Consider the following 16,677-nt stretch of genomic DNA (forward strand, 5'->3'; position numbering starts at 1 on the left):
GTAGGCTTCAAATGAAGTTACTGTGAAAACCCCCTAGTCGCCACATTCCGGCGCCTGTTTGGGGAGGCTGTTACGGGAATCGAACCGTGCTGCTGGCCTGCTTGGTCTGCTTTCAAAGCCAGCAATTTAGCGTTGTGCTAAACAGCCCCAGTTCCTCCGGGTGAGAAAAATATCAGCCATGATTGAGTGGCCTAATTCTGCTCCTGTGTCTTATGGCCTCTCTGATAGCCCGTGTGGCAGATCTTGCTAGGGTGGCAGGCTCTGGAGTTGCCCAAGGCAGCAGGGTGGGTGAATGACTTGGCGGAATACTTGGGGTCAGAAAAGGGTTTTTCCACGAGGTGGAGGTTGATCGTTACCCTCTTTAAGGAGTGATAGATGTCAGTGGGGGGGGGGGGGGGGGGGGGGGGAGTGTATTGTTTGGGGATATCTTTGTTATGATAAACTAGGATGTGTGGGGTGTTAAGAGGGATGGAGGGGTTAGTGTTCACTGACCAGTGTATAAAGATAATAGTTTCTTCTGTTTTGTATATAAATTGAAAACACCCTGAATAAAAATATTTTAGAAAAAGATTGAACAGCATTGAAAATGCGAATGATCATAATTGAGCCCTGTATGCAACTTGGATCTGCTTCCAGCCCTCTAAAGACATTTAACTTGCGCTGAGATCATTGGCAGCTCTCAGCATCTGACTCTGACCCAAGTGGCGGGTTCTTGTGGTTACCTGACTCGGCATTACAGCAGGCTAGTTAATTACTAAACCAACCGGGAAATGGTTTAACACTAAGTGATAGTGGATGGAAACAACTGTGTTAGTGACAGATCAGAACCTTCCGATTACATAGCAAACATTACAAACTGAAGTGATGCAACACCATAATCAGCAGTGAACTGTTTGCATGGCAGTACAGGCTTAGAGGAACCCAATGATTTGCTTCTGTTTCTGTGCCAGTTGAATGCATAGAGTGCCTCGTATGTATTTCTGTACGTTCTATACTCCACAGGACCTGAAGGAGACACTTGCCCAGGAACTGGACTTTGAGAATGAAGGCCATAATGCAGAACGATGTGCAAAAGACCTCAGTCACTTCAAATTTATTGTCATTCCCAAGGTGTACTGGGAGCAGACCAGCAAGGTAAGGCTAAAAGAATGAACTATGTTCCGGCTATGTGCAATGGATATGTCTCGTCATTAAAATGTAATCAAAGCTGTTATTGATGGCATAGAACTGCACGCTGGGCAAACATCTTGATAGTTGATTCAAGATGGTTCAGTTGCCCAGATGAGATTGTTCATTCAGGTTTGTAATAGGGGCCCATATTTTACATGAGTTTTGTTGCTCACCAAGTCATTCATAAACCCTTTGAATCTGTTGGCTATCAATGAAAGCTCAAACGTTAAAGGACATTATGCAAGCCTCTTGCGTTGAGGGGTGTCTTGGGTTTCCTCCGGGTGCTCCGGTTTCCTCCCACAAGTCCCGAAAGACGTGCTGTTAGGTGAATTGGACATTCTGAATTCTCCCTCAGTGTACCTGAACAGGCGCCGGAGTGTGGTGACTAGGGGCTTTTCACAGTAACTTCATTGCAGTGTTAATGTAAGCTTACTTGTTACACTCATAAAGATTATTATTATGCTGATTAAATTCTATTTATTTCCCATCATAATTGCCCACAATTATTACATGAGAACATGGGGGGAAAGCAGCAAGCGTAGACATGTGGCCACCCAAGCCTGCTCCACCAATCACTATGATCATGGCTGATCATTGGCCGTATGTAACTCCACATTGCTGTGGATCTAGAGTTACATATAAGCCAGACCAGGTAAGGACGTTCCTGAAAGGGCATTAGTGAATCAGTTGGGTTTTTACAGCAATCGACAATGGTTTCTTTGTCATCATTCGTCTTATATAGAATTAAAATTTCACCATCTGCTACGGTGGCATTCAAAGCCAGAACCACAGAGCATTGTTGTGGATCCAGTGACAAACCGCTACATCACTACCTCCCCTTTCTTAAATCCAGAAATAAAAACTGTGCACAGTATTCCTGGTGTAGACTCACCAGAACTCAGCACAACAACAGCAAGACATCCTTATTCCAGAACTCCAAACATGCCATTTGCTTTCCTAATTGCTTTCTGGTACCTGTATACTAGCTTTATGTCGATTGTACGAGTACACCCAAGTCCCTCAAACCTCACACCTCCCTAAATTATACCCCATCTGTGCCACCTTTCACTTAACCTGTCTACTTAAGTTGTTTATATCTCTTTCTGTCTGGCTTATAGTTTTCATTTTCACCTAATTCAGCTGCACTGAGTGTAGCTGGAGTTTGGTGAAACAGGGAATCTCAAGGTAAATTTTAAGGAATTTAATTTAAGGGCTAATTTCAATCTAAATTCTGGTTTATGGAGAAGAAAGGCCAACAGCACGGGTTCAATTCCCATACCGGCTGAGGTTGTTCCATCAACCTGGCCCCTCACCTGAGGTGTGATCTTCAAGTTAAATCACCACCAGTCAGCTCAAAGGAGAAAAGCAGCTTATGGTCATCTAGGTCAATGGCGACTTTACTTCATGTGATATGAGGATAAGAAGTTAGATTGAGGGTGCAGTGGGGACCTATATAACCTGTGCCACTGGGGCTGGTTTAGCACAGGGGGATAAATCACTGGCTTTTAAAGCAGACCAAGGCAGGCCAGCAGCACGGTTCAATTCCCGTACCAGCCTGCCCGAACAGGCGCTGGAATGTGGCGACTAGGGGCTTTTCACAGTAACTTCATTTGAAACCTACTTGTGACAATAAGTGATTTTCATTTCATTTCATTTTTCACTGGTTAACCCAACATTCTGTTATAATCTTTATTTTTGTCACAAGTAGGCTTACATTAACACTGCAATGAAGTTACTGTGAAAATCCCCTAGTCGCCACACCCCGCCACCTGTTCGGGTACACAGAGGGAGAATTCAGAATGTCTAATTTACCTAACAAACATTGTCTTTGGGGACTTGTGGGAGGAAACCGGAGCACCCGGAGGAAACCCACGCAGACATGGGGAGAACGTGCAGACTCCGCACAGTGACCCAAGGCAGGAATCAAATCCAGATCTCGGGCGCTATGAAGCATCAGTGCTAACCACTGTGCTACTTCATATTGCTGCTAACATTGTTCCTGTGTGTAATCATTTTTCTAATAATTTTTTTAACACATCAGTCCAATCTGTGCTTTCTGTTTTTTGAAAGAGCACCCTAGCCAAGCCCACACCTCAACCCTATCCCCATAACCCAGTAACCGCCCCAACACTAAAGGCAATTTTGGACACAAAGGACAATTTATCATGGCCAATCCACCTAACCTGCACATCTTTGGAGTGTGGGAGGAAACCGGAGCACCCGGAGGAAACCCACGCACACACGGGGAGAACGTGCAGACTCCACACAGACAGTGACCCAAGCCGGGAATCGCACCTGGGACCCTGGAGCTGTGAAGCAATTGTGCTAACCTCAATGCTACCGTGCTGCCCTAAATGTACGGTGTATTTCTGCCTTATCTGTATATGCTTTTACTTTCAGCGAATCCTGACTGCAGATTACTGTGAGGGCTGTAAAATCACCAACATTGATGAAATTGAGCAGCAGGGCTTATCTTTAAAAGATGTAAGTACAGATTGTGTCCCACTTATCCACTCCCTCAGATGTATTCCTCAGCTCTTCTGAAGGCAATGATTTGTGGACAGGCATCACTCACCCTCTGGGTGCTCACTCCCTCAAGTAACCAGCCCTCACATGTGACCCCCAGACAGTATGTGTTAATAGATCCATTTAACTATGGGGCGGGGGGTCGTAGGTCAGACTCACCACCTGACGTCCATGCATGCTGCATTCTGAGAGGGTTTGTTAAATGGGGACCAGGAATGGGACTCCTGGGAGATTTTAATTTTTATCCTATTGTTGTCTAGCCCCTGCAAATAGTTGTAGGTTCTGTACCATTTGAAGCTTATAGTCTTTCAATATACTGTGACTGTGCAAACTTGGCTAAAACAATCCAAAGTCAAAATCCATCGTCTATGCTTTCTCAATTAGCTTTTAAAAGTCACTTGTCCTTTGAAAGATGCAATGTTCCCCAGCACCTACCTTGCTCCCTGACACCCTGGTTTCTCCTCGCCTGGACAAAGTGATGTCTTTAATGTCAAACTCTTGCTGCTGAGGTCAGCAAACTGCTCAAATCTGGATAGAGCCTCTGAGCTTCCTTGTCTGGATGCCTGGTCTTCATTGAAGCCAGCCACTCCATCCACCACTGACACAACGTGGCTGCTACATGCTCTATCTGCAGGATACACTGCAATGAATGACTCCTTTGACAGCAGCCTCTGCCACCCTAGCTGACGCATGGGAACACACACGTCTCCAAATCCCCCACAATCCGATTTGGAAATGCATCAATATTTGCTGGTCGTTGCTGGGTCGAAATTCTGTAACTCCCTCCTAACAGATTGTGGATGTATCTACGCCTCCTGGGTAGCAGCGGTTTAAGGCAGCAAACCAATATCGCCACCTCGAGGGCAGCTAGGGCTGGGCAATAAGAAACAGTCAGGCTTGTGACGCCAACTAGGCAGGCTAATATTGAGCTGTAACTGAAATGGAAAAAAAGCCTTTATTTGGAGCATTTAGTTCACTTCCTCTAAGGTGCTAATGACAAGGGGAAGGGTTTCCAGTTCAGAAGGCCCACATCTTCGGTTTTTAAGGTGTCACATCTGTGCTCGCGTGTTGCACACCCACCATCTCTGATGGTCGGCCTTGCTGCTGAAAGAGCTGGAAGCATTGCGCTGTACTCTCACACACCGTCTGCTTTTCTCCCTCCCTTTCCTCAGGTTGCGGATAAGCTGGTCAGGACTTTTGCAGAGCAGATATTTTATACTGGGTTCATCCACGCTGACCCCCACCCTGGGAATGGTAAGTCCGAGACCCAGAAATTTACGAGCTTGTGGCAGGGCCAAAACATGTGCCCATGATTCGCCGGCCCCCAAGAGTACCGTTCACACCTATCCTCCACCCCCAAGAAGAACCAACTCGTACGCGCCCTGGTCAGGGGCACCCTGAAATTAAAAAATGAAATGAAAATCGCTTATTGTCACGAGTAGGCTTCAACTGAAGTTACTGTGAAAAGCCCCTAGTCGCCACATTCCGGCGCCTGTGCATCATCTTGAACTGAATCAAGCTTAACCTTGCACACGAGGAAGTGAAGTTGACCCTGCCCACACCACACTCGCCTTCCATCAGAAACTAAACCCAGTTGACCCTCCCATTTCCCCTTTATGGCTTCCACTGAAATCTGCTCCGTGGACAACATCTGCCCATAAATATCCAAACCCTCCCCAAACGGAGCTGAGGGCAGGAACCTGTCCAAGAGCGATGGTGCCAGGAGAAATGAAGGAAGCTCCTTGTTTATAAAATCGTCGACCTGCAAGTATGTGAATAACAGCCTCCCCGAACAGGTGCCGCAATGTGGCGACTAGGGGCTTTTCACAGTAACTTCATTGAAGTCTACTCGTGACAATAAGCGATTTTCATTTTTTCATCTCATTCATTTTCTGGAGCTGTAATTTCTCTAAAACCTCATCCAAACCAGTGAACCTACCTTCCAAAAACATGTCCCTAAAGGAGTCATCGACAGTGTTATCAAGACCTCATGACAGCCTTGGTTTAAACATAGGCGGCATGGTGGCACAGCGCTTAGAACTGCTGGCTCACAGCGCCAGGCGCAAGGGTTCGATTCCGACCTTGAGTGACTGTGTGGAGTTTGCATGTTCTCCCTGTTCTGCGTTGGTTTCCTCCGGGTGCTCCGGTTTCCTCCCAAAGTCCAGCAATGGGCAGATTAGGTGGATTGGCTACGCACATCATCCCTCCCTATTCAAAGGTTAGGGGTGGGGTTATAGGGGAGTGGGCCTAGGTACTGTGCTGTATGAGAGGGTCAGTGCAGACTTGATAGGCCAAATGGCCTCTTGCATTATAGATTCAGTGATAGACAAAAAGGCTGACTGCCTGAGGTGAGGGTGACTGCCCTTGACATCAAGGCAGCTTTTGACCGAATATGGCATCAAGGAGTCCGAGCTAAATGAAGGCAATGGGAATCGGTGGGGGGGGGGGGAACTGCTGATTGGAGTCATACCTGGCACAAAGGAAAATGGTTGTGGTGGTTGTCTCAGATCTGGGACATCACTGCAGGAGTTCCTCAGGACAGTGTCCTCGGCCTAAACATTTTCAGCTGCTTCATCAATGACCTCCCTTCCATCATAAGGTCAGAAATGCGGATGTTTGCGGATGACTGCACAATGTTCAGCATCATTCGCGACTCCTCAGATAATGAAGCAGTCCGTGTCCAAATGCAGCACGACCTGGCTTGGGCTGACAAGTGGCAAGTTACATTCGCCAGGCAATGGCCATCACCTACAAGAGAAGATCTAACCACCGTCCCTTGACATTCAATGGCATTACCATCACTACCATCATTAATACTATGGCTACCAGGGCAGGTCAAAGGCTAGGAATCCAATGTGAGTAACTCACCTCATGACCCCTAAAGCCTGCCCACCATCTACAAGGCACAAGCCAGGAGTGTAATGGAATACTCTCCGCTTGCCTGGATGAGTGTAGCTCCAACAACACTCAGGAAGCTCAACACCATCCAGGACAAATCAGCCCGCTGGATTGCTCCTCCTTCCACAAACACTCAAACCTTCCACCACCGATAAACAGTGACAGCCGTGTGTACCATCTACAAAATGCACTGCAGTAACTCACCAAGGTTCCTTCGACAACACCTTCCAAACCCACAACCAGTACCATCTAGAAGGACAAGAGCAGCAGATACCTGGGAACCCCACCACCTGGAGGTTCCTCTCCAAGTCACTCACCACCCTGACTTGAAAAAGAAAGCCTTTGGAAGACTGGGAGAGACTGGAACAAAAACCTCTGGAGAATATTCATCTTCACCGTCTGTACCCTTCCAGCCAAGATCAAAGGGAAGGGGTCCCACCTTTTCCAAATCAGCCTTCACCCCATCCACCAGGCTAGTAAAGATAAGTTTATGGAGCGAGGCCCATCTGGATTCCGAGATCCAGAAGCTAGTCCTGGACAGACAAAACAGATCAGCCCCCTTCCCCGGGGGGGGGGGGGGGGTTCACCAAAAAATATTCACTTTTGCCCAGATTAGCTTGTACCCCTAGAAATGGCCAAAACTCCTGAGCAGCTTCATTCTCTCTTCCATCTTGGAGAGTGGGTTCGTGATATACAGTAGCAAATTATCCGCATATATGCTCCTTCCCCCCCCCCCCCCCCCAATGCTCCATCTTGTGGACGACCTCAACGCGATGGCCAGCGACTCAATTGCTAAGGCAAACAAACGTGGGGACAATGGACACCCTGCCTTGTACCTGTAATCAGTTTTAAATAACCCAAGCTCAGGGCGTTAGTGCGCACACTCATGGTGGGGCCCTGTACAAAAGCCTAATCCATGATATACATTTTGGCCCACAGCCAAATCTGTAAGGATTTCAGAGGTTACCCCTCCTCAACCCCACCAAACCTTTCTCAGCAGCCATCAAAATGATCACCCCAGCTTGGGCCGTAAGGAGGACGAGAACACAACAGTTAACAATCTCCTAATGTTGGCTGACAACTGCGGGCCCGTAACAAAACCTGTCTGCTCTTCCAAAATCAGCCCAGGGAGGCAGGGCTCCAAACACATTGTCAGCACCTTACCCAATAATTCAGCACCAGCGTTTCACAATGGAATTGATCAATACCACCCACAACCCTGCGATCCTGGTCCTTCAGGATCAAGGAATTGATGATGCCTGCGCCAACTTGGCCAACAACCCCCCCCCAAGGACACGGAATCATTAAACATATCCAGCAGGAGTGCGACCAAATGACCCGCAAACTAAAATTCGATAGGCAACCCATCCAGACCCGGTGCTTTGCCCGCCTGCATTAACCTATTACGGTTCATTACCTCCTCCGGCCCTTTGAATGCCTCCAACTCCTGCCTCCTCTCCATAGTGCTAACCACTGTGCCGCCATGTTGCCCTTGGTTTTGAACGCTTTACGCTCTTTAGCCCGCAACGTCATCTCCGCCTCCAGGGAGACAATCCGGCCACTATGGTCTTGACCACCTCCACCTTGTGTATCGTTGCATCTTGCTCCTCTATGCACCCATCCACCTGCTTCAGAGCCACTGGAATAGGAGCCTTCTCTATTCCTCAGCGACTTCCATCAAGAAGCTTGCAAACATCTCAGTCAACCATGGAGAGGTCAACAACGTAGCCGATGCCTCCGCCATGTCTTCTCCCCCCCCCCCTCCCCCAACCTCCAACCAAGGCTTGAGGGGCCTCCGAATCTGACAACGGTCCCTTGCCCTACTTGTTGGGCATTACCTCTGTGAGGGAACCCTATCCCATCAAACTAAACAAATTTCTCCCCAGATATCCGTCAGAAATCCATCAGAAATTGGGTAAAAAGGGTCAAAGTCGAAATGCCCTGGCGGGAGCCACAGCGTGTGCATCTGCTCACTATATAGCCGCCATTGGAAGCCCAGCAGGTTTAAAATTATTTCATGGGAATTGGCTTCGCTGGCTAGGCCAGCCTTTTTAATTACCCAACACTAATTATCCTTGGAAAGGTGGCGGTGAGCTGCTTTGAATTGTTGCATTCCGTGTGGTGTAGGTACACCCTCACAGCTGTTAGGGAGTTCCAGGATTGTGACCCGGTGACAGTGAAGGAACGACAATGTATTTCCAAGTTGATGTGTGGCTTGGAGGAGAACTTTCTGTTGATGGTATTCCCATGAATCTGCTGCCCTTGTCCTTCCAGGTGGTAGAGGTCATGTGTTTGGAAGGAGTCTTGGTGAGTTGCTGCAGTGTATCTAGTAGGTGGTAGACACGGCTGCTCCTGTGGTGGCGGAGAGAGTGGATGTTGGGAGGTGATGGGTGTCATGCCAATCAAGTGGGCTGCTTTGTCCTGAACGGTGTCGACCTCCTTCAGTGTCGTTGGAGATGTACTCATCCAGGCAGGTGGGGAGTATTCCATCACACTCCGGACTTGTAAGTAGGTGGATGGGCTTTGGGGGATCAGGAGGTGAGTCACTTGCTGCAGGATTCCTGACCTCTGACTTGTTCTTGAAGCCACAGTGTGGCTGGTCCAGTTATGTTTCACCCCCCACTCCAGGATGTGGATGGTGGGGGATTGAGCAATGGTAATGCCATTGAATCTTCAGCAGGAGCTCGATATAGTACTTTTAGATTGCATATTATTGCATCTTGAAGATGTCAGTGTTTCTCACGCACACACACACACACACACACACACACATTCAATTGCTTTTAAGTATAATGATGGAGGTAGATAAGGCAGCCACTCTCCCACAGCCAGATCTCTCGAGCAGCAGCGAGGTAAACAACCAGTTAATTGTTTGGTTTAGAGATGAAATATCAGCCTCGGTCCCCATGGAGAACTCGCCCTATAGCATCCATCTGAATAGGCTGACCTGTATCTGCTGAGATGTCTGGCCATTTCTCCTGCCCCAGCCTCTCTCCTCTCCCATGTAATTCCTTAATATCCTCAAGAGTCAAATTTATATTTGGTTTTCTTTCCCCCCTCTCTTGCGCAGTGTTGGTTAGGAAAGGCCGTGATGGGAAAGCAGAACTGGTGCTCCTAGATCACGGATTGTATGAACACCTGAATGTAAAGTAAGTGCTTTTTTTAATATAAAAAAAATCATTCTTAATAAGTGAAATTGCTGGCTTGGCCGTCATTACTGTCCGTGAGCCCATCGTGGGCTGCTTTCTTAAACCAGCGCAGTCCCCGAGATGAAGTGCTCCAATAAAAGACATTGATGAATTAGTTTGCTTTTTGCATCAATTGACAGATTCATTGTCACTCTTATTGATTATATTTACAGATTTAGACATAGAATTTACAGTGCAGAAGGAGGCCATTCAGCCCATCGAGTCTGCACCGGCCCTTGGAAAGAGCACCCCACTTAAGCCCACACCTCCGCCCCATCCCCGTAACCCAGCAACCCCATTGGGCAATTTTGCATGGCCAATCCACCTAATTTACACATCTTTGGACTGTGGGAGGAAACCCACGCACACACGGGGAGAACGTGCCGACTCCACACAGACAGTGACCCAAGCCAGGAATCGAACCTGGGACCCTGGAGCTGTGAAGCGACAGTGCTAACCACTGTGCTACCGTGCCGTGCTTTGTTTTAGGATAGTAATCTCTGGATTATTAGTGCAGTCACTTGTTGCTCAAAGCAGCAGCCGCCTTTTGGAACGCACTGTCCAGTCTTTACCCATCCAAAGCACCATTACTTATTAAATCAACCCTGGTGGCATTTTGTATGGCTTTTTGGAATGACTGTAAATCCCGTTTTAACAGGCTGCTTTACTTTGTAAAGATGGACGGCAAATTCTTGCGGGAGTGCCAATTTTGATGTGAAAGAGAACTTGATTATAACATTATCTGAGTTTGTAAGTGGAGCTGAAAAAATGACTTTACATAGAACTAAATAAATACTTTGCATTTATCTAGCTCCTGTGGCCATATCAAATTGGGTTATAGCCAGTTTATATTTCTGAAGTTGTAATGTAGGTGCACAAAACAAGATTCCTCAAACCATCTAATTTATTATGGTGATGTTGATTGATGGATATTTATTAGCCAGGATTTTTTACATGTAGCTGGGAGAGAGCAGATTTAGTTTAAACTTTAATCTGACAGAGTTCATAGTATCATAGAATTTACAGGAGGAGGCCATTTGGCCCATCGGGTCTGCACTGGCCCTTGGAAAGATCACCCCATCCAAGCCCACACTTCCACCCTATCCCAGTAACCCCACCTAACCTCTTTTTTGGACACGAAGGGCAATTTAGCATGGCCAATCCACCTAACCTGCACATCTTTGGACCATGGGAGGAAACCGGAGCACCCGGAGGAAACCCACGCAGACACGGGGAGAATGTGCAGACTCTGCACAGACAGTGACCCAAACCGTGAATTGAACCTGGGATCCTGGAGCTGTGAAGCAACTGTGCCAACCATTGTGCTACCGTTGCCCTCCCTCCATTATGTGCTGGGAATATTGGCCTGAATTTTGTCCCAAGCATTGTCCCCAGGATGAGGAACCTCTGCTTTTGGAGATGAATTGGAGGTTGGGATTGTTTTCTTTGGGGAGGGGAAGGTTGACAGGCGATTTCTGATAGAGATGCCCAAAATCATGAGTCTGGACAGAGTAGATGGGGAAACACTGTTCGCATTGGTGAAGGATCGAGAATGAGATGGCACAGACTTTAAGTTAGTTAAGAAAAGAAACAATGGAGACATGAGAAATATTTTCTTTAGAGAGTGGCTGGGATCTGCAGTGCATTGCCAGAGATTGCGGTTGAGGTAGATTGAGTTGAGGCATTTAAGAGGGAATGAAATAATTGTCTGACAAGTAATGTGCAGTGTGTCATGTGAGAGTACATTTGAGAAATGAGTGTTTACTACCGCAGTGATGTCAGAGAGTGGGTGGAGCTGGACTGTCTGTCAGCTTTTTACTTTTGTTTTAGGCTGTTTGCTGCAGGGTGTGTTTTAGTTTCCTTTCCAGAGCTGGATAGCTGCAGTCACAGCCAGAAGGGGTATAAGTCTCCCTCTCTGTAATCTAAAAACTGTAAATCGATCCTTTGGTGATTTGAAACTAATAACTGCTCTCAGTAGTGACTTTAACCTGATGTGCTTCTGTTAAAAGTTCTTTTTTAAGTCTTATGGATGTTAAAAGGACAGTTTAAGGATTACTTAGTGTTGTATTCTTTGGGGGATATATTTGAATTGGTGGTTGCTAAGATGTTCACTGTATGTTATAAAAAGGTTAACTTGAGTTCATAGAATAAACATTCCTTTGCTTTAAAAACTGCTGTACCACACCTGTAGAGTGGGCCGTGTGCTCCCCAAACCACAATCTATTAAAAGTTGTGGGTCAGATGAATTCCATGATACACTTTGGGGTTCTCTAAACCCTGGCCCATAACGAGTGAGAAGGCCAGGAGACAAGGTAAATTGCTCCTTCGGAGAGCCAGCACAGCGATGGTGGACTGAATGTGCTGTAACCTTTCTGTATTGATATGACTTCTCTGGGCAGAGACTTGAATTTGACCTTCTGACACTGACGGCTGAGAGAGTTCAGCAGTTCCACAGTTTTGAGCACGGGCGAAGGAGCAAGTTCTCCAAGGCTGGAGGTTTGAATATGTGCTTTGATTCTAAATGAATGATTCAGCAAAGAGAAGAAGTGTGTAAAGTAGACATTTCCAGATCCTGATTTCCCAGTCTACACCATTGGCGGTTTGCCAGAAATCAATCAACAGAATATTTACTCTCCTGTTCTGTGAAGAGACAAGTTTAGATTGTGCTTGTCTTATCTTCGGAGTCTACGAGGCATTGGCCTTGTTTCGGGTTGACTGAGTTATGCATGTTTTTATGCATGTTTTTATTTTAAAAGTTACAAATCACTTACAAGCCCGAGGCAGCCTTGGCGAGAAAGTTAACTGCTTAACTGCTACTAACAGGGCTGGTTTAGCACAGTGGGCTAAACAGCTGGCATGTAATGCAGAACAAGGCCAGCAGCGCGGGTTAAATTCCCGAACCGGCCTCCCCGAACAGGTGCCGGAATGTGGCAACTAGGGGCTTTTCACAGTAACTTCATTTGAAGCCTACTTGTGACAATAAGCAATTATTAGTGTTATTAACAGTACAGCCTCCTGGTCACTGCTATTGCCCTCCCGAAGGAAGCCAACTCTGGGACATGGTCTTCAGGAATCTGTGATGGAATTGTGTTCTCACCCCACACGCAGCATTTTGGCAATCTTGGCCATCCAGGATTTTCCTGTTCCAACTCTCAAGTCTTGGGCAGCACGGTAGCATAGTGGTTAGCACAATTGCTTCACAGCTCCAGGGTCCCAGGTTCGATTCCTGGCTGGGTCACTGTCTGCGCGGAGTCTGCACGTCCTCCCCGTGTGTGCGTGGGTTTCCTCCGGGAGCTCCGGTTTCCTCCCACAGTCCAAAGATGTGCAGGTTAGGTGGATTGGCCATGCTAAATTGCCCTTGGTGTCCAAAAAGGCTAAGTGGGGGTTGCTGGGTTGCGGGGATAGGGTAGATATGTGGGCTTGAGTGGGTTGCTCTTTGTAAGGGCCGGTGCAGACTCAATGGGCCGAATGGCCTCCTTCTGCACTGTAAATTCTATAAAATTCTATGAAATAGCTGGGTGCATACTGTAGAGCAATGACTGATTCTTGAACCAAGCCTTATACAGCAGGGGTGTGGGGTAAGGTAAACACTGATGCAAAAGATTTTCTATTGTATACAGTTCTGGATAGTTAATTAAGAGGCATGATAAGCAGGTTGGCTGTAATATTGGTTGGGTCCTTGAGTCATGAATGGACCTTGTATGCCACAGACAACAATCTAGGTTCACTTCTGTTCCTTCCCTGCACGGACCACATGAGGAGGCAGAGTTGTTAAATGCCACAAAAAGGAGCATCCTTCTTTCTCCCTGTCTTCTGCTTTGAAGATTAAACAGAATGTTTAACTCCCCTATCCTACTGTTATGGGCCAGGGTTTAGAGAACCCCAAAGTGTATCATGGAGTTCACCTGACCCACAACTTTTAATAGATTGTGGTCCACTCTGCAGGTGTGATGCAACAGAAATCGACAGTACTTTTAAATTAAAACACTGTTTATTTATGAAACCAGTTAACACTTTATAAACCCACAGTAAATATCTTAACAACTATCAACACCACTAAATCTTCCAAAGAGTACAATACTCTCTTAGTAACTCTTAATTTTTGCTTGCAACATCCATAAGACAGAAAGACATCAGGTTTAACTTCACTACTGTGGTCATATTAACGAGAGGCAGCATGGTTTTGTGAAGGGGAGGTCGTGTCTCACTAACTTGATAGAGTTTTTCGAGGAGGTCACAAAGAGGATTGATGCAGTGAATGTTGTCTATATGGACTTCAGTAAGGCCTTTGATGAGGTCCCTCATGACAGACTGGTACAAAAGGTGAAGTCACACGGGACCACAGGTGAGCTGGCAAGATGGATTCAGAACTGGCTAGGTCTTAGAAGGCAGAGAGTAGCAATGGAAGGGTGCCTTTCTGATTGGAGGGCTGTGACTCATGGTGTTCCGCAGGGATCAGTGCTGGGACCTTTGCTGTTTGTAGTATATATAAATGATTTGGAGGAAAATGTAACTGATCTGATTAGTCAGTTTGCGGACGACACAAAGGTTCGTGGAATTGCGGATAGTGATGAGGACTGTCCGAGGATAGATAGGATTTAGATTGTTTGGAGACTTGGGCGGCGGGATGGCAGTTTGAGTGTAATCCGGACAAATGTGAGGTAATGTATTTTGGAAGGTCTAATACAGGTAGGGAATATACAGTGAATGGTAGAACCCTCAAGAGTATTGACAGTCAGAGAGATCTAGGTGTACAGGTCCACAGGTCACTGAAAGCGGCAACACAGGTGGAGAAGGTAGTCAAGAAGGCATACGGCATGCCTGCCTTCATTGGCCGGGGCATTGAGTATAAGAATTGGCAAGTCATGTTGCAGCTGTATAGAACCTTAGTTAGGCCACACTTGGAGTATAGTGTTCAATTCTGGTCGCCAAACTACCAGAAGGATGTGGAGGATTTAGAGAGGGTGCAGAAGAGATTTACCAGGATGTTGCCTGGTATGGAGGGCATTAGCTTTGAGGAGTGGTTGAATAAACTCAATTTGTTCTCACTGGAACGCCGGAGGTTGAGGGGCGACCTGATAGAGCTCTACAAAATTATGAGGGGCATAGACAGAGTGGATAGTCAGAGGCTTTTCCCCAGGGTAGAGGGTTAATTACTAGGGGACATAGGTTTAAGGTGCGAGGGGCAAGGTTTAGAGGAGATGTATGAGGCACGTTTTTTACACAGAGGGTAGTGGGTGCCTGGAACTCGCTGCTGGAGGAGGTGGTGGAAGCAGGGACGATAGTGACGTTTAAGGGGCATCTTGACAAATACATGAATAGGATGGGAATAGAGGGGTACGGACCCCGGAAGTGTAGAAGATTTTAGTTTAGACGGGCAGCATGGTCGGCACGGGCTTGGCGGGCCGAAGGGCCTGTTCCTGTGCTGTACTTTTCTTTGTTTTCTGTTCTACTGAGAAAAGTTACCACTTTGAAATCACCAAATGAACTTTCAGAAGCTTGCAGAGATTCATACACATCTTGCTGTGACTGCAGCTTCTCCAAATCTAAAATGAAACTAAACACACCCTGTAGCTGGGAGCCCAAAGTGATAGTAAAGCAGACAGACACCCCAGCTCCACCCACACTCTGACATCACTGATAAACACCCATTTCTTAAAGGTACATCCACTACAGCTATTTTATAAACACTCATTTCTTAAAGGTACATCCACTACAGCTATTTTATAAACCCCTCTTTCTTAAAGGTACTCTCACATGACACGACCCCTAAATTCAATGAATGAAATGAAATGAAAATCGCTTATTGTCACAAGTAGGCTTCAATGAAGTCACTGTGAAAAGCCCCTAGTCGCCACATTCCGGCGCCTGTTCGGGGAGGCCGGTACAGGAATTGAACCGTGCTGCTGGCCTGCCTTGGTCTGCTGTCAAAGCCAGCGATTTAGCCCAGTGAGCTAAACCAGCCCCTGACAGAGGAAGAGAGAGTTAGTCTAACCCACTAATTGCCCACATCTTGCTTATGACATTGGGAAAAGTACCGAGGTAACATATTTGGGGAAGGCAAACAAGGTAAAGGAATATACAATAAACGGTAGGTTACTGAGAAGTGTAAAGGAATAGAGGAACTTTGGAGTGCATGTTTACAGATCCCTGAATGTGGCAGGATGGATGGTTAGAAAGGTATACAGGATAACCTTTATTAGAATATAAGAACAGGGAGCTTACACTGTACACAATACCAGTTAGCCCAGAGATGGAATCCGATCATCGCATTATGGAAACAATGTGATTGCACCAGAGAGGATTCCGTGGAGATTTACAGAGGATGATGTCAGGAATGGAGAATTTTAGCCATGAGAATGATCAAATGGGCTGGGGCCCCATTTCACAGTGCCTCAGACAATAGTTATCCCTCTTGTCAATATCACAAAGAAACAGATCGGCTGACATTATTACACTGCTGTATGTGAGAGATTGCTGGGTGCAAATTGGCACTAGTAATCCAGGGACTCAAACCAATGCTCTGGGGCCATATACTTTATAAAATCTGGACTATAAAAACTAGTCTCTGTAATGATGACCATGAAACTAGCATCAGTTGTCATAAAAAGGCATCCCTACGGGGCTGTGGATCAATAATTGATCAATGATCTCTGGTTTAATCTCTAATGAGTTAGCAGAGGCAGCAGTTGGGGACTACATTTGGCATTTGCATCATCGGTTAAGGCTTCCTATTGCTAATTGATAGGTAGTGTGGGAAGTGTATGTACTTCTGAGAGTAGGCGGTGGGTATATCTGTGTGGATGCATACGTACGGAGAAAAATCCTTCTCATCTGTCTTAAATGAACGTCCCCTTATTTTAAAAGTGTCACCCAGTTCTGGATTCTATGACAA

The 16,677-nt window shown here is 46.5% G+C and overlaps 1 protein-coding gene across 1 annotated transcript in view; it reads left to right on the plus strand.

The window, feature by feature from the left end:
• The window catches only part of adck5 (aarF domain containing kinase 5), a 51,978-nt gene that overhangs the window by 23,866 nt on the left and 11,435 nt on the right, over positions 1 to 16,677 (plus strand). Inside the window, exons 8-11 of the mRNA XM_038798670.1 lie at positions 1,003 to 1,134; positions 3,571 to 3,654; positions 4,869 to 4,950; positions 9,665 to 9,743. Coding sequence (XP_038654598.1) covers positions 1,003 to 1,134; positions 3,571 to 3,654; positions 4,869 to 4,950; positions 9,665 to 9,743 — 377 coding nt within the window. The remainder of the gene's footprint in view (positions 1 to 1,002; positions 1,135 to 3,570; positions 3,655 to 4,868; positions 4,951 to 9,664; positions 9,744 to 16,677) is intronic.

This window comes from Scyliorhinus canicula, chromosome 5 (genome assembly GCF_902713615.1).
Source record: "Scyliorhinus canicula chromosome 5, sScyCan1.1, whole genome shotgun sequence".
Taxonomy (NCBI): Eukaryota; Metazoa; Chordata; class Chondrichthyes; order Carcharhiniformes; family Scyliorhinidae; genus Scyliorhinus; species Scyliorhinus canicula.